At 41.5% G+C, this 27,250-nt stretch overlaps 1 protein-coding gene across 2 annotated transcripts; it reads left to right on the top strand.

Annotated features, from left to right (window-relative positions):
• The first annotated feature begins 725 nt into the window (after positions 1-725).
• On the top strand, positions 726-27,115 carry HMGN3 (high mobility group nucleosomal binding domain 3). Of its 2 annotated transcripts, XM_086461446.1 has the most exons (7): positions 726-843; positions 16,188-16,238; positions 22,196-22,225; positions 22,880-22,927; positions 25,282-25,395; positions 25,512-25,604; positions 25,909-27,115. In XM_086461446.1, the coding sequence occupies exons 1-7, from the start codon at positions 829-831 to the stop codon at positions 25,945-25,947; spliced, it is 390 nt and encodes a 129-aa protein (XP_086317572.1). In that variant the 5' UTR covers positions 726-828; the 3' UTR covers positions 25,948-27,115. The 2 variants fall into 2 exon arrangements, with proteins under 2 accessions (XP_086317572.1, XP_086317573.1); XM_086461447.1 differs by lacking the exons at positions 726-843; positions 25,512-25,604 and adding an exon at positions 1,420-1,467.
• The last annotated feature ends 135 nt before the right edge of the window (positions 27,116-27,250 follow it).

Raw genomic sequence — 27,250 nt, forward strand, 5'->3', positions numbered from 1 at the left:
TATACCACCTTGTAATGGAGCGTTTCTCTCAGCAGCACCGGCTTGTCTTGCTAGTGATTTAACAGGGTACGTACAGAGGAGCCTTTCAAAAACGGCTTCCTTACACGGGAAGGACCAGGGGGTGAACGGATTGACAGGGCGAAATAAGCCCCCGGGTTTAAGAAGAGAGAACGGTCACGACGGGGAAAGACCGCAGCGGATTTCAGTCGAGGAGGAGAAACCGGAACTAGCGGGAGGACAAGACGAAGGGAAATTTAAGGAGGCTGAAGCAATTCAGCTGTACAGCGAGCGCTGGACGGGTTCTTTCAGCGGATGCTGCTCGCCGCTCGCAACTTGCCCGGTGCACCCAGACTCCGGTTCGCCTTCCCAGCCGTTCACGGAGAACCTCGGCGCATCGGGCGGGCTTCCCCGGGGCGCCGGGCGGGCGGGCAGGCGGCCCTACCCCGGCTCCGCTCCCCTCCCCACAGGGCCCGGGCCCGCCGCCGGCCCCAACGCTCCCCGCGCGCGCCCGGCCTCTGACCCGCGCGGGCTGCCCCTGATTAGCCCGCTCCCGCCGGAGAGGGGGGCGCGACGCAATTGGGGAGCCAATCAGGAGCCAGGGCTGCCCGGCTCTGCCCGCCCCGTCGGCGAGGCGGGCGCTGGCGGTGGGGGCTGCCGGGGCGCCGGGGGCGGCGGGGCGGCGCGGCGGGCACCGGGCGCGGGCAGAGCTGCGGGCACCAGCGACGCCGGTGTCGCCGCCGCTGCTGCCGCCACCTCCACCGGGTGGATCCGCGCTTCTGCCGGAGCTTCTTTCGTCGCTTTACTTTCGCGGCCCGGAGCAGGGACATTATGCCGAAGAGGAAGGTAAGGCGCCCCGGGCGTGCGGCGGGGTCCTGCCTCCGCGCCTCCCCCGCAGGGAGGAGGCGGGGGAGGCCGAGCGGCGGCCGGTCGATGAAACGCTCGTTAGGGGCCGGTGGCGCCTGCTGCTCTCCCGGCGCCGTTCCGTTCCGGAGCCCGCGGATTGCTCCCGAGCCCGGGTATTTTGCTGCCTGTTGCAAGCCCCCTCCACCCCTCCCCGCCGCTCCCCGCCCCGCCGCCCCCTGTTTACTTTCGGCGGCGCCGCACGGGGCGGTGTCGCCCCCGTCCCTGGGGGGTGAAGTCGCTATCACAACTCCGGCCCCCCCCCCCCCCCCCCGCCTCCTCCTCCTCCTCCTCCTCCTCTCTCCGCCGCCGGGGAGAAGCGCCGCAGCAGCTGCGGCTTCGCCCCTGGCCCCCGCCGGGAGGAGTTTCCTGCTCGCAAACTCCGGCGCCGCCGCCGCCGCGGGGGTAGTGGCGGGGAGGGGGCAGCCCCCACCCAGGGTGGTTGGATCCCACCGCCACCTCCCGCTGTGCCCGGGTGATGGCTCCGAGGTAAAAGGGAGGAGGGGAGAGAGGCAAGCCATGTTTAAAACAAACTACACCCTTCTCCTCGCCTCCCGCGGCAGACCCGTATGTACCAACTCCGGCGCCCATCCGGGCAGGGCCCCCGGGGGCGGCCGCCGGGGCGGGGAGGCGCCTCCTGAGGGAGCGCCCGCCGCCCCCCGCCCGGTCGGCCGGGGAGGCCATGGCGGGTCTGAGGGGACGCGGCCGACCCCCGCCGCCCTCCGTCCTTCGCTCTCCGGGCACCTCGGGGCGCGCAGCCTCGTCGGGAGGGAGCGGCCGGCTGGGGCCGGTGGTGAGACCGCCCTCCCGAAGGGAGAGAAACTTCGGCGGCCCTTCAGCGGCCGGGCTCGGTGGGGTGGAGGTGTGCGGAGGGGGGGATTTCTAAGCCCTCTCTTTCCAGCTCGGAGCTGTGGCGGCGTGCTGGCCGCGGGGAGCGCTTGCGGTGCTGGCAGAGGCAGGCTGAGCGTGGACGGGGACAGCCGGCCCCTTCCCCGGTGAGGTGCCGGACGGGCGAGGGGCCTGCCCGGCCCCGGGGGTGGGCGGCCCTGCGGGAGGTCCCCGTCGAGAAGTTACCGGCTGCCTTCTAGTTGAGTGTAACGAGAGACTTGGCACTAACACACGCTGTGGCAAAAATGAATAGCTGCAGTCCTTTCATTTTAACTAGGTCACCCAAGGCAAAGCAATTAGTGGTGTTGGGGTTTTCCCAAATGTCACCTGTGACCTCCTAATACACCGTGTCTAGGCCGGGGGTCAAATCTGTTTTAATGAAGTTACAGGTAGACGATGACTTCCAGGTAGCTCGGCGTTCAGTTATTATCCTTTCCTTATTCCTTACGGGAGGTATCAAAATGTCCAATTGTCAAGTATGCTACTGAATTATTTAATACATAGGCAAGAACCTGGTTCCAGTCATGAAAATGGATATAACTGCAGGGTTGATTGCCTTTATTTCGATGACTGGGCTTGAAGTTAGTCAATGTTGGGCAGTTTTTCCTCTGTCTGTTCTTCCATGGTACCCTTGCGTAGGCCTCAGGTGCTTCTGTTCTTCTGGTGCTCTTGCTTGTCATCAGGAAGAAGTTGAAAATTAGCCTGTGCCCGTAGGACTTCGCAACTTTTAAAACCTTGCAGTCTTCCTACCCTGTTTCCTTTGTCCTGTATTCTTACACTATGGATAATGTTTCAGGTTGTCATTCCGAAGAGGGGGTAGAGTTAAAGTCACTTTTGTGGGTTTCTGTGGTCTGTTCTGAAACATTTATTAAGAGAAACTATCTTTGAGTAGTTAAGCCTGTGAGAACATGTCTTCTTTCTAGAAGATTTTAAAAAGGTAATAGAAACATTCGTATGGGATCAGAGCAATAGAGATGAATTTTCATGGTGGAGTAAATTTTAATTTACTTAGCATTGTATGGGTAAACATTTACATTTTAAGATTATTTATGAAGTATGGGGTTTGGGAAGCACTTGTTCCAGGAAGAGTGTGTGATTAATGGCTTTGCTTTTTGAGGAAACTGGAATTGCCGTAAGTATTCTAAAATAATCAGGTTTATTCCAGAATTATGTCCATAGAGTGAGAAGTTAGTGATACAGCAGTAGCTAAATAATTACACCAGTCAGCTTCTACATGGAGACAAAACAATCACGTGCCAATTCTTCTGTTAAAATTTCTAACTTATAAAAAGGCTGCTGACACTGAAAGTTTTATAAGGAAATAAACATCAATAGTCAAAATGAGAAATTTTCACAGTTATAGGGGAAGTAACTAAATCATATTGCAGAAAGGGCATGAATCTACCTGTACCTGTTTTTGTGTCTGCCTTAGCTAAACTGGCTAGTCCTTTTTGTTTGCTTTGCTTTTCATCTCTATGTAAACTCAAGTCAGTTGCCGAGTCCCTGGCCTAATGTTCATTACGAATATTACGAACAAAAAAAATGTAGGTTGTCTCCCATTCCCTAGAGAGCTGTGGCCTAAGGTATTGGGGTATCGTTATTCATTGCTTGAGGGTCACAGGGAAAAGGAGAAACTTACTGTGTGTTGAGAAGCTGTTAAATACTGTGCTAAAACAAAAAGGGGTTGAACTCTGGACTCCTGTCAGATTTCTGCACCCTTTGTCTGTTGTAATATCATGTTGTGGTGTGAACGTGGTCTTTCACAAGAATAATGGCATGCCAGTGCGGGATAAACCAGAACGCTTGTTGTGGTATTGATAGCAACGAATACCTTGACATGGATTGGGGTGTTTTGTTTTGTTGCTTGTCTTGCTGGGATTGGCTTTTGGGTCATATTGGAAAACTCCTTGACCTTGAAAGACCCCCAATAAAAATGTCTCAATCTTAGCCATAAAAGGGTGAGGAACCATCCTGTACCTGATGATGGGGAGAATCATGGTATGGACACAGGAGAGAATTATGGCATGGTCGCATACACCTCTGTGCATAAGCACACGTACGTCAACTTTAATGTGATTGTTGTCAAGAAGAGCAGTACTTGCCTGTTTAAGTAGAATGTGCCCCATCTCTGAGGGATATTCATAGGTCAAGTGGTGACTTGTCCAGCATTGGATGGGGGAGCCTGTCGGTTGGAGTCGCACTCCAAAATGACCCAACTCATTCTTTAATCTAACTCTGTGCAATGTGTCACGTTTTGAAAACATTTGGAGTTGAATCAGGTGTGAGGGCTAAATGCAACTTTTCCTTAAGTCTTCTTTTTATTGAGTGTAACACCTTTTAATATTGTTGTTGTTTCAGGGCAAATAAAAAATATCATTGTCTAATTAGCCATTTCAGTAGACTATTTGCCACGTTTTTGTAGTCAGTAATGTTAGTTTCTGCAGCACAGTCGATGTTGTGGAAATGTAATAGAGAACATCTGTGGCAGGTTCCTGTTCTGTTATGCAAACTTGCTTTCTTTAAAGTCAGAAAGACTATAGTTGGTTGTATTTACTACAGAAAAACAAACCCTCTAAATATTTTGCTTGGAATGCTGCTTCTTTAGTGAAAGAAGGTGCCATGTTCCAAGGTTCTCCTGCTGTAGTGCATTTAGTTATATCGTCACCTGATAGATGTGATAGGTTTTTTGTGGGACTCTTACCTTGCTAGTTGTTTTGCCAACCAGGTACTTAATCAAGGTATTTTCTAGTCCTTGGAATTAAATGTGTCTTCTCATATGTTCTAACCTAGAGCTGTTAAATTCTACTTAAGCTTTTTTGCCTGGACCTAAACTCAGTTCTCTTTGTGAAATCCTTCTGCATATTTGAGTTTGCATTTCTGAAGTGTTGTGAATATTCAAAGAGAAATGTTCCTCATCCACCAATATGGAAATGGGGCACAGAAGTAAATGGTCAGGTTGTTGGAATGGTCCCTTGTATTTTCAGATTAAGATGTCCGTCCTGATTGCAGCCCTGCAGAGAAGGACTTGGGAGTGTGCATGGTCAAAAAGCTGGACATGAACCAGCAGTGTGCGCTCGCAGCCCAGAAGGCCAACTGTATCCTGGGCTGCGCCAAAAGAAGCATGGCCAGCAGGTCGAGGGAGGTGATTCTCCCCCTCTGCTCTGGTAAGACCCCACCTGCATTGCTGCGACCAGCTCTGGAGTTCTCAGCACAAGACAGACATGGACCTGTTGGAGTGAGTCCAGAGGAGGGCCACGAAGATGATCGGGGCTGGAGCACCTCCCCTATGAGGACAGGCTGAGAGAGTTGGGGTTGTTCAGCCTGAAGAAGAGAAGACTCTGGGGAGACCTTATAGTGGCCTTCCAGTACTGAAACGGGGCTATAAGAAAGACGGAGGCAATCTTTTTAGCAGGGCCTGCTGTAATAGGACAAGGAGTAATGGTTTTAAGCTAAAGGAGGGCAGATTTAGACTGGTTATAAGGAAGAAGTTTTTTACAATGAGGGTGGTGAAACCCTGGCACAGGCTGCCCAGAGAGGTGGTAGAAGCCCCATCCCAGGGAACATTCAAGGTCAGGTTGGACGGGGCTCTGAGCAGCCTGATCCAGCTAAAGGTGTCCCTGCTCACTGCAGGGGGGTTGAACTAGATGACCTTCAAAGGTCTCTTCCAGCCCAAACTATTCTATGATTTTTTTACTCCCTTTAATAAGCACGTCCCGCACTCTCAAGTGCTGCATTTGTTGTTGCTTCTCCAGTTGGCATCTTGCTTCATGGTGTCAAAATGAAGAACTCGTAGCAGTAACTGGTTCTCTAAAATTTTGTTGGAGAAACTTGTACGTGATCGAACACCAATTAACTAATGAAGCCAAGGGTCCTGCAGATGACCGCTGTATGCTGAGGCTCTGAATGATCCCGCTGTCACTGTTTGGTCTGTGGAATGAGGTGTAGATCTTGTGCAAACAGTAGCAGGTGAGTTTGTGTTCATAATGCAGCAGTATGAAGTACATGCATGTGCTGTTCAGCTCCACTTTGTGTCCTTTTCCATGTTTTGATACTTCATCTGTGTATCAGTCCATGCTGATTCAACATACCAGCATCAATGTAACAGTGTTTTTTCTGCTAAGGTTATCTTCATTTTGAAGCTACTTGGCAGGAAAGAGGCTGCAGTGCTGTTGTGGGGACTCACACCTTGCCAACAACTTGTTTCATCACTGGGGTTGGAAGCTCTCGGTCTGTAGCAGTGGCATTCCAGTTTATCCTAGAACACAGCTAACAGGATGCACTCTGTTAGCAGTGGGATGTAGAGGTGGAGGAGGTTCTGTATTTTGTTTCATGCTCTCAAGGTGGTTATAGATTAGAAGGAAAAAGGAGGTCAGTACCAGATGCAGACATCTTGGCTGCTGACCTCTCCCCACTCTCATTCTGTCCCATTTCTCGATCCAGACTTTTGCTTGAACTCCACTTGCCTTTCATGCTGACTGCTTCCTCCTTTCTCCCTGTGCTACATGAGGCCTAAGAGCAGAAGTTGGATCTCTGAAAAGGTAGTTTCTCTTTCCACCTTTCCCTTTAGGTCAATCCTAGACTGTTCAGTAAGTACTGGAAAGCAGGCTAGGCAACAGCAGAAGATGACCCAGCAGAGTCCCCAGGTGGGCTTCTGCCTACGGCATCCTTTGCAGGGACAGGTAAAACCATTGCTATGCAGAGATGCACTTAACAGTCAACGAAGGCGAACAGAATAGAGGTGCCAGAGCATCTTAAAAGACTGCAGGGGTCTTCTAATACAAAGGAAAAGGATGATTTGGCACTTAGCAATTTTAGAAATTGTACTATTTGTACTAAACTTGTAACTATTGAAAATTTCAAACCTTGATGTATTTAAAGCAATTGAGAACTGCTTGGTTGGCCTACTCCAAGTATCTCTTGACCAGACTGACTCAAAGGATCTACATCTTTCATAGAAAAAATTAAGCAGAAAAGATCACAGTTTTTTTATCTGCACATGGTACTCTTAGATATAATACAGTGTGGCAGTATTGGGTGGCATTGAAGAGAAAAGCCATGCTTGAGGAATGCTTCTATGCCATGTTGCAATAACTTATGTTTACAGGGCTATTAAATACATGCAACAAATTTGTCCACGTTTTGTATTAGATATGCTTTAAAATAGCTTATTTTGAGAGCTAATTATATAATTTTAGCTGTGACTCTTTTTTAGAGTTGTGGAGATTAAAAGCTCATTGACCAAGGATATGTAGAACTAAAATGTTTCTGATTGTTTTATACCAGTCAGTAAAAATCTGAGCCATTTATCAGTAGTTGATAACAATGCACAGAAATTTTCTTCTTAGATCACACTGAAATACAATTGGACTTAATGAATGGGCGACCTGAAAATTCTTAGATTTTCACTGAATTGTCAATTAAAAATCTTTCTCAATGTTCCTTCAACAGATTAAAGTGTGATATCTGGTTAGGTGTAGCCACTAATACAATCTACTTTGTAAGTCATCACCTGAGTGCAAAACTAACCAGATACAGGTAATATTTTTATACACAGTAGTTCAACATGCCAATGGGAGTAATATTATTTTGTATTCTAGCGTATCAGTACTGTTTAAAAAATAAAGAAGTCCTGCGTGTAAATGAAAGGTAGCAGGTATATGCTATTTAGTTTAAGGCTGCTTTCTCTGCTGTTTTATATCCAATCAGTAGCTGTGTGTAGGCCTGGTATGTTCCAAGGTGTATACTTGTTGTTTCAGAGAAATTGTATGAAGGTGAATTTTTCTTGACATGATTGGATTATTGTCTTTCATGTAGAGTGTCAGTAAAGCAAATCCAGAGATTTCTCTTGGAAATTAGTGCTTTGTAGGACCGTAATGGCCACCATCTATTTTCTGTTCTTTAACTGCACTAATCTAGCACAGTGATTTATCCCATGATCCAGTAGCCAAAAAGGTGTTTTCAGGAGCTGGACTTAGATTTCTGTGGTTTTTATATTTATATTGTTTACTTAACAGGTTTGGATGTGCTTTTGAATTTTTTTTAGTGCTGGATCATTTTAGTGATACAATGTCGAGATGCTGCACAGTGGCACAATGAATGTGTGGTAACCTGTTAGAAGGGAATAATAGGCCTGGGAATGAGCAGCTGGCTGTGTGCAGAAGTAAGATGCTCTTATACTGATTTTATTGTCGGCAAAATTGGCAGTGTGGAACTTTACAGTTGGGACTGTAGTTCAATGGATATTTCAAGCTGGCGTGTACAGGCCAAAAGAAGCAGTTCCAGATGCTCATTCCTGTCCTTACTGGGATTTAACCTGTGGGATATCTTATGTGTTTGAGGTAGTTTTTGGCCAGACCTGTCTGCTGATCTAGTTTCCCATACTTTGGCACAAAGAGTTAAGCTGGGTTATTGGCAGGAATGATTAGCTGGGGAAGGGCAGAACTCTTCTTAGCAGCAGCCAGGCATTATTCAGACAGCAGCCTTAGCCAGCTTTTCTTTGATTGTCACTAACTTAGAGTGCATAGAGAAGTATTCTTTAATTCATTAGGATGATCAGGACAACGCAGTGGTCAAGTTGTGTCCTTGCACCGTTGGTGGAGGGGGGCATTTGGCTTGTTTTTTTGGGCTTTTTTTTTTTTGGTGTCTTTGGAAATTATCAGTTCTCAATTAATTACTCCTGTGACTTGGAGATACAGCTCCTGTATTCCTGTAGTAAAGAGTGGGTGTACTTGGTAACAGTGAAAGCTGCGAATATAAAATGCAGTGTTCCCGAAGAATGTTGGGATCTGTCTGCACAAAAAAATTGCATATGTTCCCATCAACATCGGCTTTGTTGGGTATGTTTGCTCTTCCCAGCTAGCTTTCTCCATTGTCCTAATGCTACTCGAGTAGCAGAGACTGCTTCCGTAGTTGGAAATCAGGTGTCTAACAACATTTGTACCTCTGCAATGTTTTATCCCCTGCAAGCAGATTTGAGGAGAGGTAATGATGCTCTGTTTGTAGCAGGAAAACATCTTTTATCTCTGCTGCATCATTTCTTCCTTATCCCACCTGCTCTCTCTTGGAGACATTTTACTTTTTTCTTCTCTTGAAACTGCATTTAGGTTGTCTATGAAGCTTCCCATTCTGGGTGTTGTAGTAGAGCGATATTCCTGTTAAGCCCATCTGGAATTATGACAGGGCTGTAAGAGGTCGGTGTATCTAAGGCATTGTACCAGTTGTGCCTTTGGTACCTACGTCTTACTCGTGGACCTGCTATCATCGTCTTGGAGGTTTGGTGGTCTGTAGCACCAGTTAGTTGAAACAACAGCAACAAAAAGGTTCTTTTCTAGTTTATTGTGGGGTTTATCACAGTTACGTCCTCCAGGAGGGGAGGAATTATACACCTTTTTTCAGTCATTAAGAGTACTTTTCTTTGTCAGAGGTGGCTATTTTCAGGAATCTGTTGTTACTGAAAGTAGTTGTCTAAATTTAATCTCTAAGTAGATAATTTTTTAAAAAAAAAAAATTTTGAGAAGTGCTTTGTGCTAGTTTTGCTTTGCAGATCTGATATTTAGATACAGATTTCGAAACCTAATCTTAAAGGTTTTAAAAACTGCCTCTGTATGTAGACTTGCATGAGTCAATCAGCTTCATCTCACTTGCAGAGCTGGCATCAGCTTTGAAAGGTCAGAGAAATAATATTATTGGGAATTGGATTTCATACATCATATTCTTTGAATCTGCCTTTTTATTTTATGATGGCAGTAAAATGGTTAAGCAAATACTGAGACAAGAATTTACTTACTACCTAGCTGAATTCTCACGTTTGGTGTTCAGGGGAAACTGAACAATTTCAGATGCACTGTGCTCACTGCTCCCATGGCTCTGTATTTTTCAAAATGCAGCTGATTACTTCACTGTCTGAGAAGAGAACTGTCTGTCTAATTTTAAATTACAATGCTCATTTTTTTAAATCAGAGCCTGGAGAAACTGCTCTTACTTCTTCACTATGCTATAGGTAGAAGGTGTCCTATTCAAAAAACTGACTGCAGGGAAGACAAACTTGGAAGCAAGATTAAAAGCCAAACCAGTTGTGAGACACTTAAAATATTTCATCGGATATATAAATGCATTTTAAATTATATTGGTCAATCTTTGACCTCATTTCAGTGGGAATAGCAAAACCTCAATCCACAGTGAAGGAGTTTCCTCTTTTGGAAAAGTGTTTATTCTGTCTGGGTTTGGATATCTAGAAATACCGTGGGCCTAACTTGGTTTCTGTCTCTTCTGTCTTGTCTGGAAGACTCTCGAGCTCACAGAAGTTACCTGTTAAGAATTAAGGAATGTAATAAAATGCATTTTCTGTTGTATTCTTCTTTTCTTATATATTTTTTAAGAATGCAGTGCATGTTAACCAGTCATTCGATTTGGCTTGAATCTCTAAGCAAGAATGTAGATTTTGATCAAGAAATGTTTTCCCTGATTTTTTTTTCCCCTCTAACTGCATATTAATACAAGGGATATTAATAGTGGTCTTTGTATTTAAACTTTTAAATAATGTTTATTTCTTCAGAACTTTGATAACTGACATTCTCCCCTAAAGAATTAGAAAATTAAATATTTTGCTCTTGTTATATGCAAGATGGAGGGATTTAAATTCTAGAAATGACATATTGTATAATATTTCATTGTAATAGTTCTTAACAGGAAAGATTAAAATCTTATAGTCTTAAAGAATAAATACTTAAGCATGGGGTTTAGGGTTTTTTGTGGGGTTTGGGTTTTTTTTTTTTTTTAGTAAAGAGTATATATATATATACACATATACAGTGTATACAAAAAAAAAATCAATCCTCATTTTTTTTTGGAAGAGAGCAAGACAGATATCATTTTGGATAAGTATTTAAAAAGTCCAGCCACTAGCCAGATTTATTCTGTACTTCACTCATGGTTCTGGCAGAATGACTTGGGTTTTAAATTAGTGACATGCATTTTTTTTTTTTAATTTTTTTTTTTCCCATCCACATTCAGGCTCTTGGTAGAAAAAAGAAATGAAGGGGTGTAGTAGGAAGAATGCCTGATTTCTTAAAGCATTTATTAGGGAGAACTAGTTTTACTTTCAAAGTTCATTCCCATTGGCTTGGCAGTGAGCACTGTTCTATCTGCTGAAAACAGATCAAAGAACCAGCTATAAACAAAGGTTAACGATAAGATGCTGGAGGAGCTAAATGAGGAAACAATGGTTAGAAGGGTGTTGCAGGAGTTGGTTGGTGTTAAATTAGTCAACACGTAGTCTTCATTAATCTAAAACAAGAAATAAGCAACATTTTAATTACATTTATGAACTGGCACAAAATTCAGAGCTGCTCTGAAGACAAATAATTAGAAGATCTAGCATGTATGGGGAAACAATTCGTTGAATTAAATTTAATCTAATACAGACTTCTACTCAAAGGGAAATGAGGGGAGGAAAAAATTGAAGAAAACAGTGCAGTAAACCCTGAAAAAGGCTTAGGACTTGATAACGTCTTATTTTCTTGCACTGAGCTTTTGTTGCAAGCTTTTATCATATTTTGGTTTGTGAAAAAAGTTGTTGAAGGAATGACCAGAGCATTACATCAAGGAAATTGCAGCTAGAATAGCAAGCCAGGAAAGTATCTACAGGCAAATCCCATTGCAGGCGGCATACTGAGATGTGGCCGAAGAAAACAGCTTGCCAGGAAGGGAGGAAATGCTATAGAGAATGCTCAAGTGCTAGGATGGTTGAGGCTTTCTGCTTTTCTAACTTCTTGACGTGGTAGTTGGAATGAAATTGTATCTGCTTTTTTGTTTTGTTTTGTTTTCTCTTACATATGTTTTGTCATACATGGGTATGACAGGACTAATTTCTGTCCCATCAGAGCCAAGGTGTTGAGTTTCAGCTAGTAACAGGATTCTTCAGAGAATGAACGATCTATTTAATTTTGTAAGCAACCTTCTGTACTGACTGTTACTTTCCACATACTTGTATTCTTACTTTTCATGCTTCTTTATACTTTGTACTCCTTTATATTAATGCAGTTCATTCATTTAAGTAGAAACAAAATATTTGTCCAGAAGCTGGTCACTTGCAAGTTGAAGCATGTACCATTGCATCTCTCAAACAGACATCAATAATTTCACTACTTTTTGTTACTGTACTCTCATTACATCCTGCTTATATCACAGGATTTTGATTAGGAAAATGGAAGCTTTTTGTTTCTTCTGTGGTACATCTCTACCAGGTAACTCAGCCTTGAGGACAATAAAAAAAAAAAAAAAAATTGCCTGTGTATTCTATTAAATGTTTCCTTAAAACAGTTGTCTAGTTTTTTGGTTTCAACTTAACAGTTTTATAATAGTGTTGGCATTGCAGATACCACAGTATTGTCCTGGTGTGTGGAAAGTTTTATGTATATTTCACAGCTGGTGAGATGCAAGAAGTGTGTGTACAAGCAAGCTCAATTTTAATGTTCCTTTGATTTTTTTTTTTTAATGTTCTCTATCATCTATTAATATTCCTTCGTTTTTTCAAGTCCTCTCAAAATAATTTTCTAGATTGTCCTTAAAAAGGGGTGGGGAAAGAGCAATTAAAACCAACCAACCAACAACAACAACAAACCCTGATTGTTGATAGATGTAGTTCTCTATGCATGCAGCCTCCCAGGTTAATCTTGTGGTATAAATGTTATGTAGCTCTAACAAATCTTACAAAGCTTAGCTACAGCTTAATTTACAATCTCATTGCCAATATGTAGTGCTATTTGAGGTATGACACAATGTGTGGTCATCTGAACCTAAAACTTGCTATTAGTTTAAATGTCAAAAGCATATTTAGAGTTAGCCCGTCAGCTTCTTTCCTTCTGTGTAACTCTGTGATTGGAAAAGAAGTTAAATCACTATTATCTGTGTTGTTACTTGCTTTTTTATTTTATCTGTCTTGTGTATTAGGCACAGCAGGCCTATATGGACTACTTTATGAGTATAATATAGGCATATGATGGAGTACAGCTGAAGAATTCCTGAAGTTGGAGTACTGCCCTTGTCAAGTGATTCTGTGCTTGCATTTATCTTTGATTTCTCTGCACAAAACTTGCAGTGTGGGCAGTCGCACTCCTGACTAGTTTACGATGTAATGCGCAGTAGCCAGGGTGCATTTTAATGTGACTGGGGTGTCATGTGAAACACGGTGAGCCATAGCATTTCGTCATGTCGAAAAATGTGCCAAGGGGATGGGTTACTTAATACGTTTGGTTGCTTTGAAACCAGCGGTCCTTCAGTAGTTTGTCACCAGGACAAAAGGATGGGGGAAGGGTTCCTGTGGAAGAGTTAGGGACAAGGACTTTAAGGTTTTGGTGGTATCTACATAAAAGTCCTGTGACTTCCAGATACTAGTGCAGACAGTCACTGCGTGTGACATGCCAAGTTCTTTGGAAACTATGCTTGGCTCAAATCCATTCATGTACAAACCTCCGTGGTCCCTACGGAGAAGAGAAAGTACTGCAAAAACTACCATGAAGATCTACATCAGCTGCGACTCACTGAAATGTGTCTCAAATCCTAAGCAGGACTCGGAGAGGGGAGAATAAGTTTCTGTCCCTCTTTTAAGAAATAACACTGTAGCCGTATCTGACATAGATATTTTTGTGTATGTGTGTCAGCTTAAAGAGTAGCAGGCTGCTTACAACTGCCCCGTGCCATTTCACTCTCGTCTGTTGTACTGGCTCAATTGTTTGTGCAGCTGTGCAGTAAAATTATTCTGCTGGAGCAGGGTAGACTATATATTTATAATTTGTATATATACTTACAATATTTATAAATTTGTTTGAACAGCAGGCTATTTTTCAGCTGGATCAATTACCTTATTCATGACATGGACTCCTACACAGCTCTGCCAGCATACTGGGGAGCCAAGGCCCTGGGAGGATGAGCGCAGCCTCCAAATGCCTGGACTTGTAGTGGTTGCAGAGAGGAGGGAGCAGGTCTGAAATGCAAATGAGAGCGTGTCAGAACCTCTTGCTGCTTATTCACACTTCTGAGATTATTACTGTGCATGTCCCTCCATGGACAAAGTTATGTGGCCTTGAGAATTGTTGTTGGATTTTCTAACTTGAGAGGGAATGCTGGGCTAATTAGTTAACTTAATTGAAGTATGTTGTGTAATATATCATAGTAGAATACAGCGGTTGTGGTTGCATTAAGAGTATTTTAATATAATTTTTTCCCCCTGCGGTTAGCCTCAGGAGCAGTTTTTAAAATCTGTTGTCAAGCAGTAATATCGGCATGTAAAATCAGGCTGCCCTGTCTATCAGAAATGTAGGAGACTTGTCTTTCATTAATGCTAAAGAGAATGGGGTAAATTACTGCATGTTAACTGTGCAGTATTGCAGGGTGCGAGTTTGCTCCTGGGCAATTGCTGCAAGGGTATTGGCATGTGGTAGTGCCATCTCATGATGATCCAGCCCCGTTTCAAAGCTCTGTGGTTCCTAAAAGTGAAACAGGGTAAAACAGCCCGACTGTGGAGTGTCAGTCAGCTTCATTTAGTTTATGGTGAGTTTTTTAGCCTGGCTTCCCAAGGAAAATGATCGTGCCATCTTTCTGCCCTTATCACTGTAGATCTTGGGCCTCTTGGCCGCTATGAGGAAAAGATGATAACATCTGAGTGAACTTCCACATGAATAGGCGCCCAGGACAGGAACGATGGTATTTGAATTCCCGCTAGGGAAAGGGTGCAGTGCAAGTTTTAGACTTGAGAAAATCCGTATAGGCGAAACAGACGTTATGAATTCATGGACTACAGAAAAGCTATACCTAAAGCTTGTACCGTATCGTGAGCTGAAGAAGGGAAGCGGTAGGAAACCAGACTTTGTTACTGACAGCGATCGTGGAACTACTTGGTTTTGTTTTTCTTACGGCTTTCGATGCTCCCAGCATCACACCATCAAGCTATAGCAACTCTGTAGTAACCAAACTGAAAAGGCTTTTAAGAATGTAAACCTGAAGCAGTGTTGCAGGCAGCTGGTGAGGCTGCCGTAGCATAGGGAACAGTCAGGCTCCATTTTGGATGCCTGACTCTGTTGCTATTCTGAGTTGCTGTACGCTGTGCAGTGCTGCTTAACTTCCTGCTGTTTTCTAGCTACTTAGATGATCAGTCCTCGGTTGTTTTGTTGGGTGGTGTTTTTTTGGTTTTTTTTTTGTTTTTTTAAAAAAACAGATGCTTTTGTGGTATGCTTCCTTTTTGTCAGGAGAGCGCACAGTAACAAAGCCACATTTTATTCTCTGGTGAGAGGGTTGAAAAGTATCTTTCTGTAAGTATGTTAGAGCCCAGTGCCAGGAGAAGGCAGTGGTCAACTGCTGAAAACTAGCTGGTCTTTTTCTCTGCTCCAAACTGTAACTGTATAACTCCAAGACATTCTGTGTCAAAATCTGGGGAGAGGTTTGGGTTAGGATTGAAATGGGAAGACAAAGGAAAAGATAACTAGCCTGCTCCTTTACTGATGAAAAAAGAAAATAGCAACCAAATTGGCTTCTCTGCTGCCTGTTAAATGCCTTTTTGAAACACTTGTCTGTCTTGTAGTTCTCTAACTGCTGCTGCTTGTGTTTTTCCATGAATTGCTTGTTCCTAGTTGGAAACAGAGTCATTTGCAAAATGCGTAGTAGTACATCTTGAGTTGTAAAGAAAAGACAGAAGCTTGATTTCCTACCCCCCCCCCCCCCCCCCCCGCCCCGCCCCATGGTTTAACTAAGGTCTCTAGTACCTCTGAAAGACCTGCATTAGAATGGTCGGTTGATACTTTGTTCTTGTGAAGAAACATGTTTGTCCCTATCTTTCCTGTCAGTGCCTTCTTGGTGTTTTACTGATTTTTACTGTTCTGGTGGAGGGGATGAGATGAGGGAAAGGTACTGTAAGAGCTTCCAGCTGAGTGAGCCCGAGGCACAAAAGGGGTAAATGAGGTAAAAAAATCACTCATTTCAGTAATGCTGTGCTGTTTTGGTTCATCCCATCACATCTCATTACTAGTTGAGTTCATGTTTGGGAAGAAATGCATTAAATTCCTTGAGTATTTCAAAAGCTGTGGTAGAGCAAACCAACTGTTGATTAGATGGAGCTCTCACTGGAGCCTGTGGATGCTTCAGTTAATTGGCTAGAGGGACCACAGAGGGATGCTGTGTGATATGATATGTATGTACCTGGTGATGATCAGTCCTTGTGGTCTTGCTTGGGAAACCTAGAATGGCTTTGGTACAATGCTGCTTGTAAATACTAACATAAATTTGCCAGGCTTATTTAAGTTGCTGCAATGTATAGAAAGAAGAATGTTCACCGTAATCTTTGTTTTGCTGTTGCCTGGATGCTTTTAAGTCTGTAATAAAAACACTGATTTAATATTTTCTTTCAGTCTCCAGAGGGTGCTGAAGGCAAGGATGCAGCAAAAGTAACTAAACAAGAGGCAAGTTTGTTTATTCTTTTATTTATTTATTTCTTTTTTAAAATTTATTGTGGCATGTAATTATTTAACTGGAGATCTCCAGTCTTGCATCTCAGAAGACTGTGCATTGCTCTGACATTTGTAGTGAGGTGTTTTCAGTGTGAATAATAACAGTAAGCCACATTTGTAGCCTGTGGGGATGAGAGCTGTGGCATCATTTGGTTTTGGTGCACTGAGGATTCATGCAACTCATTAGTACGCAAAATAAATTTCAGAAACACTTAGGGCTTTGATAGACAAGCTCTGGTGGATCTTGTGGCAACGGTGTAGGATGCTGCTGCCTGGAACTGTTGCTCTGTCTCTAGCAGGTTGGCGGAAGAGGGTTAATGCACGCACCTCAGCCGGTCTACTTCAAAACTATTCTTAGCTTAAGTGACTGATGGAAGGGTGTCTTGAATTAAGATACCAGTCTCTAAACTGGAGCAGCTGACACATTTGTGTGTTTTCTTTGTCTGAATTTTTTTGAAGGGTACAGTAACTTCTGTCAGAGAAGGCAAGGAGACAGCTGGTGATACTTTGACCTCTACAGTGAAGCTTGCTAGTTTGGCACAGCACTTAATGTGAATTTAAAAAAAACAGGTAGAGAATTATGAGGATTAGTTTTCTTAGGCTGTCATCTTTTGTGTCAGACAAAGTTAAATCAGGACCTTGAAAAGAACAGGTGAATATTCAAATGAATTAATTTCTCTTCTTGTAAATCTTTGAGCATATTTGAACAGGAAGAATGGTTTAATAAAGTTTTACACTTTCTGAATTGAGAAGTTGGTTGTTGCTCAGTCCAGCAGAAGAAAATGGTACAGTGGAAATTTCAAAATATTTCAAACAGTAGTAATATTTACAACAAGCTCCTGAAAGAAACAGGTAGATTAAAAAGGAGGTCTGAGAGGAGTACATTTTGATACCTCGGTATCTTCCTATGGAATTTACTAGAAGACAAATTAATTTCTTTTTCATGAAGTATGTAAAAGCTGACTAAATAGTAGTAAAGATATAATCTCCTTTGCTCTAAATGAGTGTTTTTCTCTGTCCGGGTTTAAATACTATTTCTTCAAGAGCCAGAAAAGTCAAAGTTCCTTCCCCTAAAAATTTGAGGCCTGATTGCTAGAACGAAGACCAAAGAATTTAGAGAAGTACACAGTCTCTCTGGAGAAAGCTTGCTGACTCAGAAATATGAGAGCTTTTAGAGTAGCCTTCAGTCAAGGTGAAATAATAGTGGTGGCTGATGCGACAGAAAAAAAAACCAAACCACAAATTAAGATAGTCTCAGTAGATACACCTGTAGCTGTTAGTGTGTGAATGAGAAAAATAGTTGTAGGATTAGATTAGAAACTGTGGGAACTCTTGGAATAGGTAGAACTTACATAGGAAGGGTGTCTTCAGTCTGAACCATGGGAGACCTTTGTGGATGGCACTGAGGAGATCTTCTGAATTACTCTGAACTAAACATCTGAGGGGAGATTCACGAGTTCTTGAGAGCACATAAGGTGAAGTCAGAGCTCCCCATCAGGGTGGAGAGCCGGGGCTGGCACAGAAGCTATAAAAGTTTGCATCTGAAAAGGTAAAGGACAGTCTTGAGAAATAAAACCCTGTTTAATTCATGCCTGTGAAAACAGGCAGTCGAGACAGAACACAAAAGCTGCAAATCTAAATCTGGGCAACTTGGACAATCTGGCTTTAAATGAGGACATTGATGTGGGTAACTCAGAAACTTGTTGGGACACTGTGACACACCAAAGCACAAATTATACGGGGTTGAGAGCTGAGTCACATTAGGGGTAGAATGGTTTTCTGTTATGGGTCTTTAATATTTCTCTAGATTAATTGTATCAGTAAGTACAGCAGAATCCTTTATGGATTGCCAAGCCATGTGTAAATTGGAAATACATAGTGTAGAAATTGTGCCAGGTATCGTCTGACTGCAATAATAAAAGTGGCAATGGGATGTTAAGGGAGATCAGAGAGGCTCTGAGGACAGACATAGTGTTGACAGAGATTTCAGTTACCCTTCAGAGATTTGGTAAAAGGCACGGGATAGCATTACAAAGACAAAAAAGTTAAAACTGTAAAGGCTTGCATGATGGAGAAACAAATCAAAGGACCAATAAAAGGATAATCAGCTCTTTATTTATCCTCAGTAGTACGTAGGAGCTAGCTAAAAAGACAGTTGTCGGAGAACTGTTCTGTAATTATGACCTTAATATATTCAGGTTCATCATCCTTGCAGGAATGTAAGTGCAAATAAACTCCGCTACGGTAAGATTTGATCTCAGGAAGGGGAATTTTATTAAAAATGAGAGCATAGTAAAAGGAGCAGCTAGAAAGTTTAATGGTTTCAGGTGCAGAGAGGCTTTGTGGTGCACCATGCTAGAGGCTTGCAGAAATGCATGTTATTTTTCAGAAACTCCCACTGCCACCTCAAAAAGAAAAACCTCAAAAAAACAAACTAATAAACCAACAACCCAGAATGGCTTAATAGTAAAATAAGGGAAATTTATTATTCTTTTGAAAAGTGTTTTTTGAATTGATGGAAAACAATGAGGAAAGGAGCAAACCCTCCAGCATGGCAAATGTAAAGCTGAAAAACAGTGACGAAACTCCTGCTATGGAACGTTCTAGGTTGGTTCTCACAGTGGAGCCTTTTCTTACGGGTATAGAGTCTGGAGGACATTCTTTAACTGAGTGCAAGCGAGAACTAGACAGTGTTCACCAACAATTGCCAGTCTGTTAAGTGCAGTATGTAATTTACTGCTTGCATTGTCCTCAGTACCAGAGTAACTGGAGGTAATTAAATGCTCCCAGGACTTCAGGTAAGGGATTCTGAAAAATAAAGCCTGTGCATCTTCACTTGCAAAAGTAGTTTAAAAAAAAAAGTATATGTGGACAAATGTATAAAGGGAGAGTCAACATGGATCTTGCAGAGAGAAGTGGTACTTCAGGCAGTTGAGTTCTTTGTAGAAGTCAACAGGTATGAGAATGATGGCATACCAATTGATAGAGTTAACCTGCATGTAAAGAACACTTTTTGATAAGAAATGAACCTAGCGTGAATGAAAGTGAAGAACTTCCTAAGGAATGGTAACAGATAAAGATATGAGAAGAGAGTAGGGAAGAAGTAGTTAATTTTCATAATGGAGAATTATGAGTGGAGTGTTGGAAGGATTTCTGTTTGGGCTTGTGCTGCTGAGTATGTTCCTTAGTGATTTAGGAGAAGAGGAACTGGAGAAAGGACAAAGGTTGCTGAAGTTTCCGAAAAATTATCAAGGTAGTCAGAAGTGGGAGAGACTGAGAAGGCTGTTATGTCACTGATAAAATATCAATAGAAATTAAATATGGATAAATGCAAATTAATACGGGGGGGGGGGGGGGGGGAGGAAGACATATTGATGGTCACCAAATCAGCTGTGAATCAGGGGAGAGATTGTGAATACTTACTAGAAAATGTCAGTTCTTCTAAACAAAAGGTAACTAGAATATAGGAAAAAATACTAGAGGACAGAATGCGAAACATCGGTGTATCTATCACAAGATTAATTTGTTGCTCTACTAGCTGTGGGACTGCTAAATGAAGTTCTCCTGACTCTTCCTTGAAAAGACCATGATAGAATGAAAAGGATACCAAGTATAGTGCGACAGAGACTGCAGAGCAGCTTAAAAACAAAACAAAAACCAAAAACCAAACCCCAAACAAACAAAAAAGGAGCAAAAAAACTCCCACAAAGATACCAGATTTTGTAGGATTCTTGACTTTTTATGTAACAGAGGCATGATAAAATAATCAGTAACACAGAGAAAGGCAGTCAGGGAATTATTACTCATGTAACCGGAAAACAAGAGGAATCTAGCAAAAGTAAGAAGTTTAAAGGAGAGACCACAGAGGAGTAAAGTTTTGCTTTTTCCTTTCTGCACAGTGCAAAATCCTATTATGGAACTGATTGCCACTGGATGTTATGGAAACTGAAAGTGTAAATGGGTTCATTAGGTTATTAGACAAATTTATGGAGAAAATTACCCTTGGGGACTATTCAACACATGATGTGGATGTAATATCCAGGTTGGCAAGTTTGCAACTTTAGATTGCCAGAAGCTGGCGCAGTGGGAAAGTGCAAAGTGTTGTTCTGTGTCTGCTCCGTTTCATGGACTCTCTGTAGATGTTTGCTGGCAGGCCAGTATCAAATAGACTATTGGGTAAGCTGCTAGTTTCTGGGTTAGTACTGTTTGGAGGGGGATGAAGGTTCCAAAAGCACATTAAAATGTCGTCTTTGCTGACTTGACTGCAGTTCCCTCCTTATAATCAGATAATACAAAATACATACAAACTCTGAATGAGAATTAAAATTACTTAGCCGTCAGGCATTTTTGAAGAACTGAGGTTTTATGCTGACTCTTTACAGTGGTACAAAGCTTGGAACAGTCATGGAACAGGAACAGTTTGGGGCAGAATTATAATTTATCTAAAACAACATATTATCATTTAAAAAGTTTATGCTAACAAAACATACAAGTGCTCAAATGCTGAGCGATAGAAATCATCAGTTAAGAAAACAGGTTTGTAAAAAAGATACCTTGAGCTAGGCGGTTCTTTGGTTACCTGACCAAGTGAAGTGCTTTATATAACCTGTTGTAAAATAGTGCTAGGCTGCTTAACAAGCAGTTGATACTCTAAATTGCCAAGAAAAGAGAGAGGTTTTTTTTCTGTTGTTATTAATGACGCATGAATATTTGCTAGTTGAAAATATCTTTAGGTGTTTTTGACAACACTTCTATTTTGCTAGATGCAGATCTGAACTATTCACTACTGCTTTCCACTAAGAATACTTAAATGGCTCCAGTGAATACAAATTACTGCATTCTTCAGGTATTCACAACAGCTTTTTCCTGTTGCAAGATGAATGGAGCCATGTTTTTTCAGCTCAACTTAAAGGCTTAATATGTAATTAAGAAGGTATTTTTGATTCACTTTGTAAGCTCTGTTGTATTCAATATTTGTTGCAGTTGAGTTATCCCTTTATTTTGGCTACATGTGCAATTCCAGTTTTATGACATAGACCAAACTTTAACTCTGTTTGATAACCACGCTGTGTAACTGGATCATGGGTTCATCTGCTTTAATGAACACAAAAATATTGTGAACAAGCTAATGAGCTTACAACTATTTCTAAGACTTCACTCATCTTCAGTAATAAATTTATGACAAAGAACAGAGTGAAGTAAAATTTAATATGGAAGGTGTGTTGAAGTGATAAAGGTGGAGGAAAGCAGAGTGTCTGACTGCTGCTTTCCTTTTGGGAATTGTGTTTTAATACAAGAAATAATTTCTCACTCTCACCCTGCAGCTGCCTTGGTGCACCTGGACTCTCAGATTTAGTGGCAGGGGGGGACACGACTGAGGAAGTGAAAGGACTTAGTTTCATGTTTTGAAATTTTAGCACTCTGATATCCTCAAGGGAAGGATGTTAACTTTATTCTGCTGTTAATCAGATGGTATTTTTACCCGTTATTACAAGTAGCATCTGCTTAAACTATAGAAACAACACTCTTAAGTATTGTGAGAAAGGTGCAGTGTCCTGTGCACAGGTAGTCAAGCTTGCTGTACTTGTGAACCTCTTGTAAAGCAGCAAGGGACTGACAAATACCTGTAAGACTGGGTGGGGAAGTGCATAACCATATGGAGACTTAGACATTATAATTCCTGAACAGTTTTTTATTACTGATTTTCACATCACTTTGTCCCTTTAAAATTTTGATTGTCCAGTGTGAGGAAGATATGAATTGTGTTTGGCAACAGAGACGTATTTCGATAGGGGCATATTTTATGCTGTTGCCATGAAATGACTGATGTTATGTTGCTTTGGATACTGTTTGCTGTAAGCCTATAAAAATGTTTTTGCCTTTTTTTTTTTTTTTTTCCTTTTCTGTAGCCCACAAGACGATCAGCAAGATTGTCAGCTGTAAGTATGTATAACACCTCTTGGTATATACTTTTCTAGGCACATATGGTTTCTCAGACCAAACAGGTTTGTTGTATTTTGCTTGATTCAATTTTTATTCTTGCTGAGGGATATTTAAGAACTCTAGAGCTAAAGTTATCTGTGTTTTCTTGGTTTCAGGTTTCATGTTGTTCTGACAAATGATGTATTTCCCCGCCTGGGTGCAACACTGTGTGTTCCGTGCAGTATTGACTTTGTATCGTTTTGCAGGCTGATGTTAGTTGTGGACATGCAGCTGCTTCTCTGGAAAGGAGAAAGAACTGTCCTTCAAGGACTTCATTTGATGCCACTATTAGTATTTGGTTTTAGTTCCTCTTCTTGGTTAGAACATACCTGACTTTTTTTTCTTTGTAACAGTTACTGCTAATCTCCACGTTTTACTCTTAGAGTGAACCCTAAATTGCTTTGACTGCTAGATGAGTGAGCCACTGAAAATGGCTGTGTACAGTGGTGAGGTGCATTTGTGCATTAAGGTTTTTCAGCCTTTTTGTAGATGCATACTAATGAGCAGGGAGTAAGGGAAGGTGTGGAGTGGGGGGAAGTGGGGTGTGGAGGTGGCTCGCTGGCTTCTGCTAGTATGTCTAACACATTCTGCAACTAAAAAATGTTTTATAGAAACCTGCTCCACCAAAACCTGAACCCAAACCAAGGAAAACCACGAAGGTAAATACTTTTCTTTTTAGTTGCTGTCGTTGTAGCCAATAGTAAGCAAGTATACTCCTTCTTTGCATTGCAAACAGTTCAATTCACAGCGTGTTTGTGAGGTATCAGCTCCCCTGCCCTCCCTGCAGCTCCCTGCCCCTCACCCCCAGGAAAAAAAAAAATAACCAAAAAAAAAACCAAAACAAACAAATTAGAGCATTCTTTTCTTTCTGTTCCACCCCTTCCTGGCCTCATTACTGGTCCAAACAAAATGTCTTGCCTGTTTGATATGCAGACCATGTTAGTTTGTGGTGAATTCCTAGCTTGAGAAGAATCTTTACCTTTCCTTAAGTGTGCGGGTTGGGTAAGCTCTACCTGAGACCTAGCAATTTCTACAGTAGGATTTGAGATTACTCTGTGTCATCCTGTTTGCTTGTCTAGAGGGGCAGTACTTCATTTCATAGCGAGAAACTCTTATCTGTTCTTCAAGCCTGGCTGTTGCTGAGAATGCACAATTATAATTAAAGGTGAAATTAAATACATTTAAATTGAATGGTTTGGGTTTTCTAGGCCAGTTACAGTCAAATTAAAATCTTATTAGTGTCTGAAATACCTTTTCAGGATTTCTGCATATAAATCATCTACTTCAGAAACTGTAGATTTATTTGTGCCCAAGGGGGATGTTAAATAAGAGCAATTGCGTTATTGGAAAAAAACCGTGCTGGAGACAGAGCCTAGCACTCCTCGCGCTTACGTTTTTCAAGTCCTTTTATTGGTATCTCAGTTGGGCGAGTGTCAGGATACAGAATCCATCTGTGAAAGTAAAACTATGTCTTTGAACACTTTATGATTTATTAAATGAAATTACTGATAAAGTCTTGCCGAGTCCATCCTGCTCCCCTCTTAAAAAGAGTAATAGTAAAGATGGGGGAATATGGTAGCTTCTATAGCTTCATGCACACGTTGTGAACTGAGCTTGGTGTTATGGTCAGTCTAAGCTGCATGAGAGACATTTGAAGCTCATTTCAGGTGACTCAACTCCTTTATGACATTATTCTAAGTAACTTCTTTGTACAGTAATCTGCTTTCTTCCAGACTCTTAACTGGATCACATTTTAAGGAGTATATTAATCTTGGTTTCCTAAACAGGAAAAAGCAAGTGTGTACTCTGAACCTGCTAGTTCAAACCAAAAATGGTATTGAGATCATTTTTAGTGTTAAAAGCTTGCAAATTTATGGATTTACAAAGTCAAGTCTTTAGCGTGTTCTTTTGTAGGTAAAGAGTTAGGACTATACTCACACACCAATAAGCTGCTCAGTTAAGCACCACAGCTGCTGTGTAACATTGAAGCTGGTGAAAGGAGTAACTCAGGCTGCCATGGAACTAGGATTACTGGCACTCCCTCCTCACTGCCCCACTCCTGTGTGAGGATCACTGGGGAAAGGTAGTTGATGAAGGGAGATGGACCTTAATGTCCCTGTTCACAGCTGCTATTACCACTTTGCGTGGAGAACTTGGAGTAAATGATCACATGGAAGATCTCCACAGTGTTTATCAGAACTACTTTAAATACTGACATAAAGTATTCAAATACAATTTAAATTTTTATCCCATCACACTTAAAATCCTTTACCTGTGTCTCTACTAGCCTTAGATCACAAATACAAATAAGTACATAGAGCAAGGATTTAAAAGACAGTCAACTTCAACATGTGAATTGTTTAAGAGCAAATCTCCGAATGAACCTGTAGCGGTTAGAATAGTTCCTTTTGATAAATTCACTGCTTTGTGTTGCTGCAGATGGAATTTTATCAGTGTTTGCCTCCCTAGTGTGTTTGGTTGGTTCTTTCATTGATGTGGAATGAACATCACAGATGTTATCAAGCTAACAAAAGGACAGCCAACAAAAATGCTTAATCTTTTAAATCTAATTTAATATTTCATGTTAATTGGAAGTGTAGTGCTGTTACACAAACACTGTGGTGTAACTTGGCTGAATAAGCTTTCAATGTATTGTTACTGGATTTGTTCTTTGAGCTATCTTACACATACCTCAGTATAATACAGCTCAGCTCTACCAAAATAGTTTGAGGGGTTTTTGTCCCTGTAAATTAGCAGAAACAATAAATGAGTGTTTTCTAGAAATTTTGAGGCTCTCTATATAACTTTTGTGGACATAGTTGGGGTTTGGTTTTTTGTTGGTTGGTTGCTTGTTTTTTTTTTTTTTTTCCAGGTAGTCTTTAGCTGGTTTTCTGTTTCAGTCCAGCACGTGCAGCTTGCCAAGATTGAGTTTTTAGTTCATGTGAAGATTTTTTGATAAAGATGTAGCGTGCTGGCTACTCATACAATGTCTATGTTTTTCATCTTCTGTTAGAAGGAACCTGGAACAAAGGCCAACAAAGGTGCTAAAGGGAAGAAGGATGAAAAGCAAGAAGCTGCAAAGGAAGGTACTACACCATCTGAAAATGGTGAAAATAAAGCTGAAGAGGTACTTTCCACACATACCTCCTGCTGATTGAATCAGTGTTTTTTAATTATTCAGCCTTTCAGACATTGATAGCATGTTCATAATGTTTCTTTTTATTGCCCATAATGTTATTGCAGATTCGCATCTCTCGCTCAACTGTTAGTGTTTCAACATCCAGAGGTGCCCCACCCAGCACACTGTCAGTAAAAGGGCAGATTGAAACAGTGAAAGTTAAGGGTACGGTAGAGCATTCAGCATGTGTGCAGTGAATAGAAACAGGTAGTAGTGTGGTGCTTTTCAGTATGAACAATGGAGGCTGACAGGTAAGGCTTGTATTGCTTTTGAAAAGCTGGGACCGATAATTTAAGAAAAGTGTGTGAATGTACCTGTTTTGTTTGTGTAAACGTAATACGGACACAGGTTTGAAACAGAGCTGGTGCAAATGAGAAATCGAAGGAGTCAGGGTAGGTTGGGTGTTGAGGTATGTAATGGCAATTTACTATAGTAATTAATTTCTTTCTTTCTTTTCCACAGGCTCAGAAAACTGAATCTGTAGGTGACAAGAATGAATGAAATATCATGAAAATTTTGGGTTGATTTTATGTACCTCTTGGACAACTTTTAAAAGATATTTTTATCAAGTATTTTGTAAATGCTAATTTTTTTAGGACTATGATAGTTGACATATTAAACTGTATATGAACATCTCCCTTCTCATAACAGTGCTTTTAGAAATTCCCGTTGTTGCCAAGTAATATAAATATCAACTTAATATTGCAAGGTATGTGTAAAATTGGATCAGCATTCCATACACTTGCATTAAGAAATTAAGTCTTGTGCATATGGTGATGTTTTTACTGTGCGTATTTGAATTTTTCATGCAGTTTTTCTAGAGCAATAATCAGTGGTGCTTTTGTACTTAGGGTTTATGTGATTTTAATGAAACATGGATAGATGTGGCCACCTGCTGACTATTTTGGGTTCTTTTAATGGATTAAAATAAAAGGTCTCCTTGCCTGCAAAACTACAGCCTTCTAATGTTTTCTCTAAATCTGAGAAATGCCTTACTTATATTTCCAACTGCTACGAGGAAGTCTAAATGATTTAGCAACAATTGTTTTGCATGCGGTCTGCTTGCTTTTTTTGCTGATGTCTGATTAAAAAACAGCCGCGCAGGAGTAGCGGGCTGAGATTTTCAGTGGCCCACAACTTAAGGGACTTATAAATATGTCCTTCATAGATACATTCTTCAGATATACTGTCACAGGGTGAGTAGAGTTGCCATGCTCTATCAGGATAGTGTGTCTGTGATGAGCTATCAATACAGAATGAATTGCTTGATTGATAGAGGCGTACAGTAACTTAAAAGTAGCTTTGTTTCTCCCCCGACTTTCTTGTCGTTAACTTGCATTGTACTCTGTGGAAACCTTTCTTTCTATCTGCAGCCTCAAATCTAATATAAATAGTAATTGCTGTTCTGCCTCAGCTGAGGACAGTTGTTAATACGTTGAAATAGCTGTTAAACAGCGCTATGTGTTTGGTACCTGGTAGAAATGGAACAATGAAAGTTATTTTTGAGGTGATTGTGGTGATACGGTAGATTAGCCAATGATTTTTTTTTGTGTGTGTGTGTCCGTGTTTCAACTCTGCAGCTCATTCTAAGAGCCTTTTATAATTTTTCTCCTTCTCTTTTCTCTAGGGGCCCTGGTATTTCTATTGTTACTTCTGGGATGGGAGGGGTGAGAGAAAAGATGTTCCCTGTTCTTCAGTAGCATTGATTTGTATTGCTCAAGTGGTGGCCGTCATGTCTGAGGATACTTTTTGCTTGTTTAAGTCAATAAATAAATGACCATTGCCTGACCTGGCGTTCTGTTTA

Source organism: Leptosomus discolor, chromosome 2, assembly GCF_034619465.1.
Source record: "Leptosomus discolor isolate bLepDis1 chromosome 2, bLepDis1.hap2, whole genome shotgun sequence".
NCBI lineage: Eukaryota > Metazoa > Chordata > Aves > Leptosomiformes > Leptosomidae > Leptosomus > Leptosomus discolor.

Excerpts from the sequence above, each read along its gene's own strand:
- HMGN3 (XM_086461446.1), top strand. Across the intron at positions 16,239-22,195 it reads CAAAAGTAACTAAACAAGAG|CCCACAAGACGATCAGCAAG; the intron begins GCAAGTTTGTTT and ends CCTTTTCTGTAG. Across the intron at positions 22,928-25,281 it reads AACCAAGGAAAACCACGAAG|AAGGAACCTGGAACAAAGGC; the intron begins GTAAATACTTTT and ends ATCTTCTGTTAG.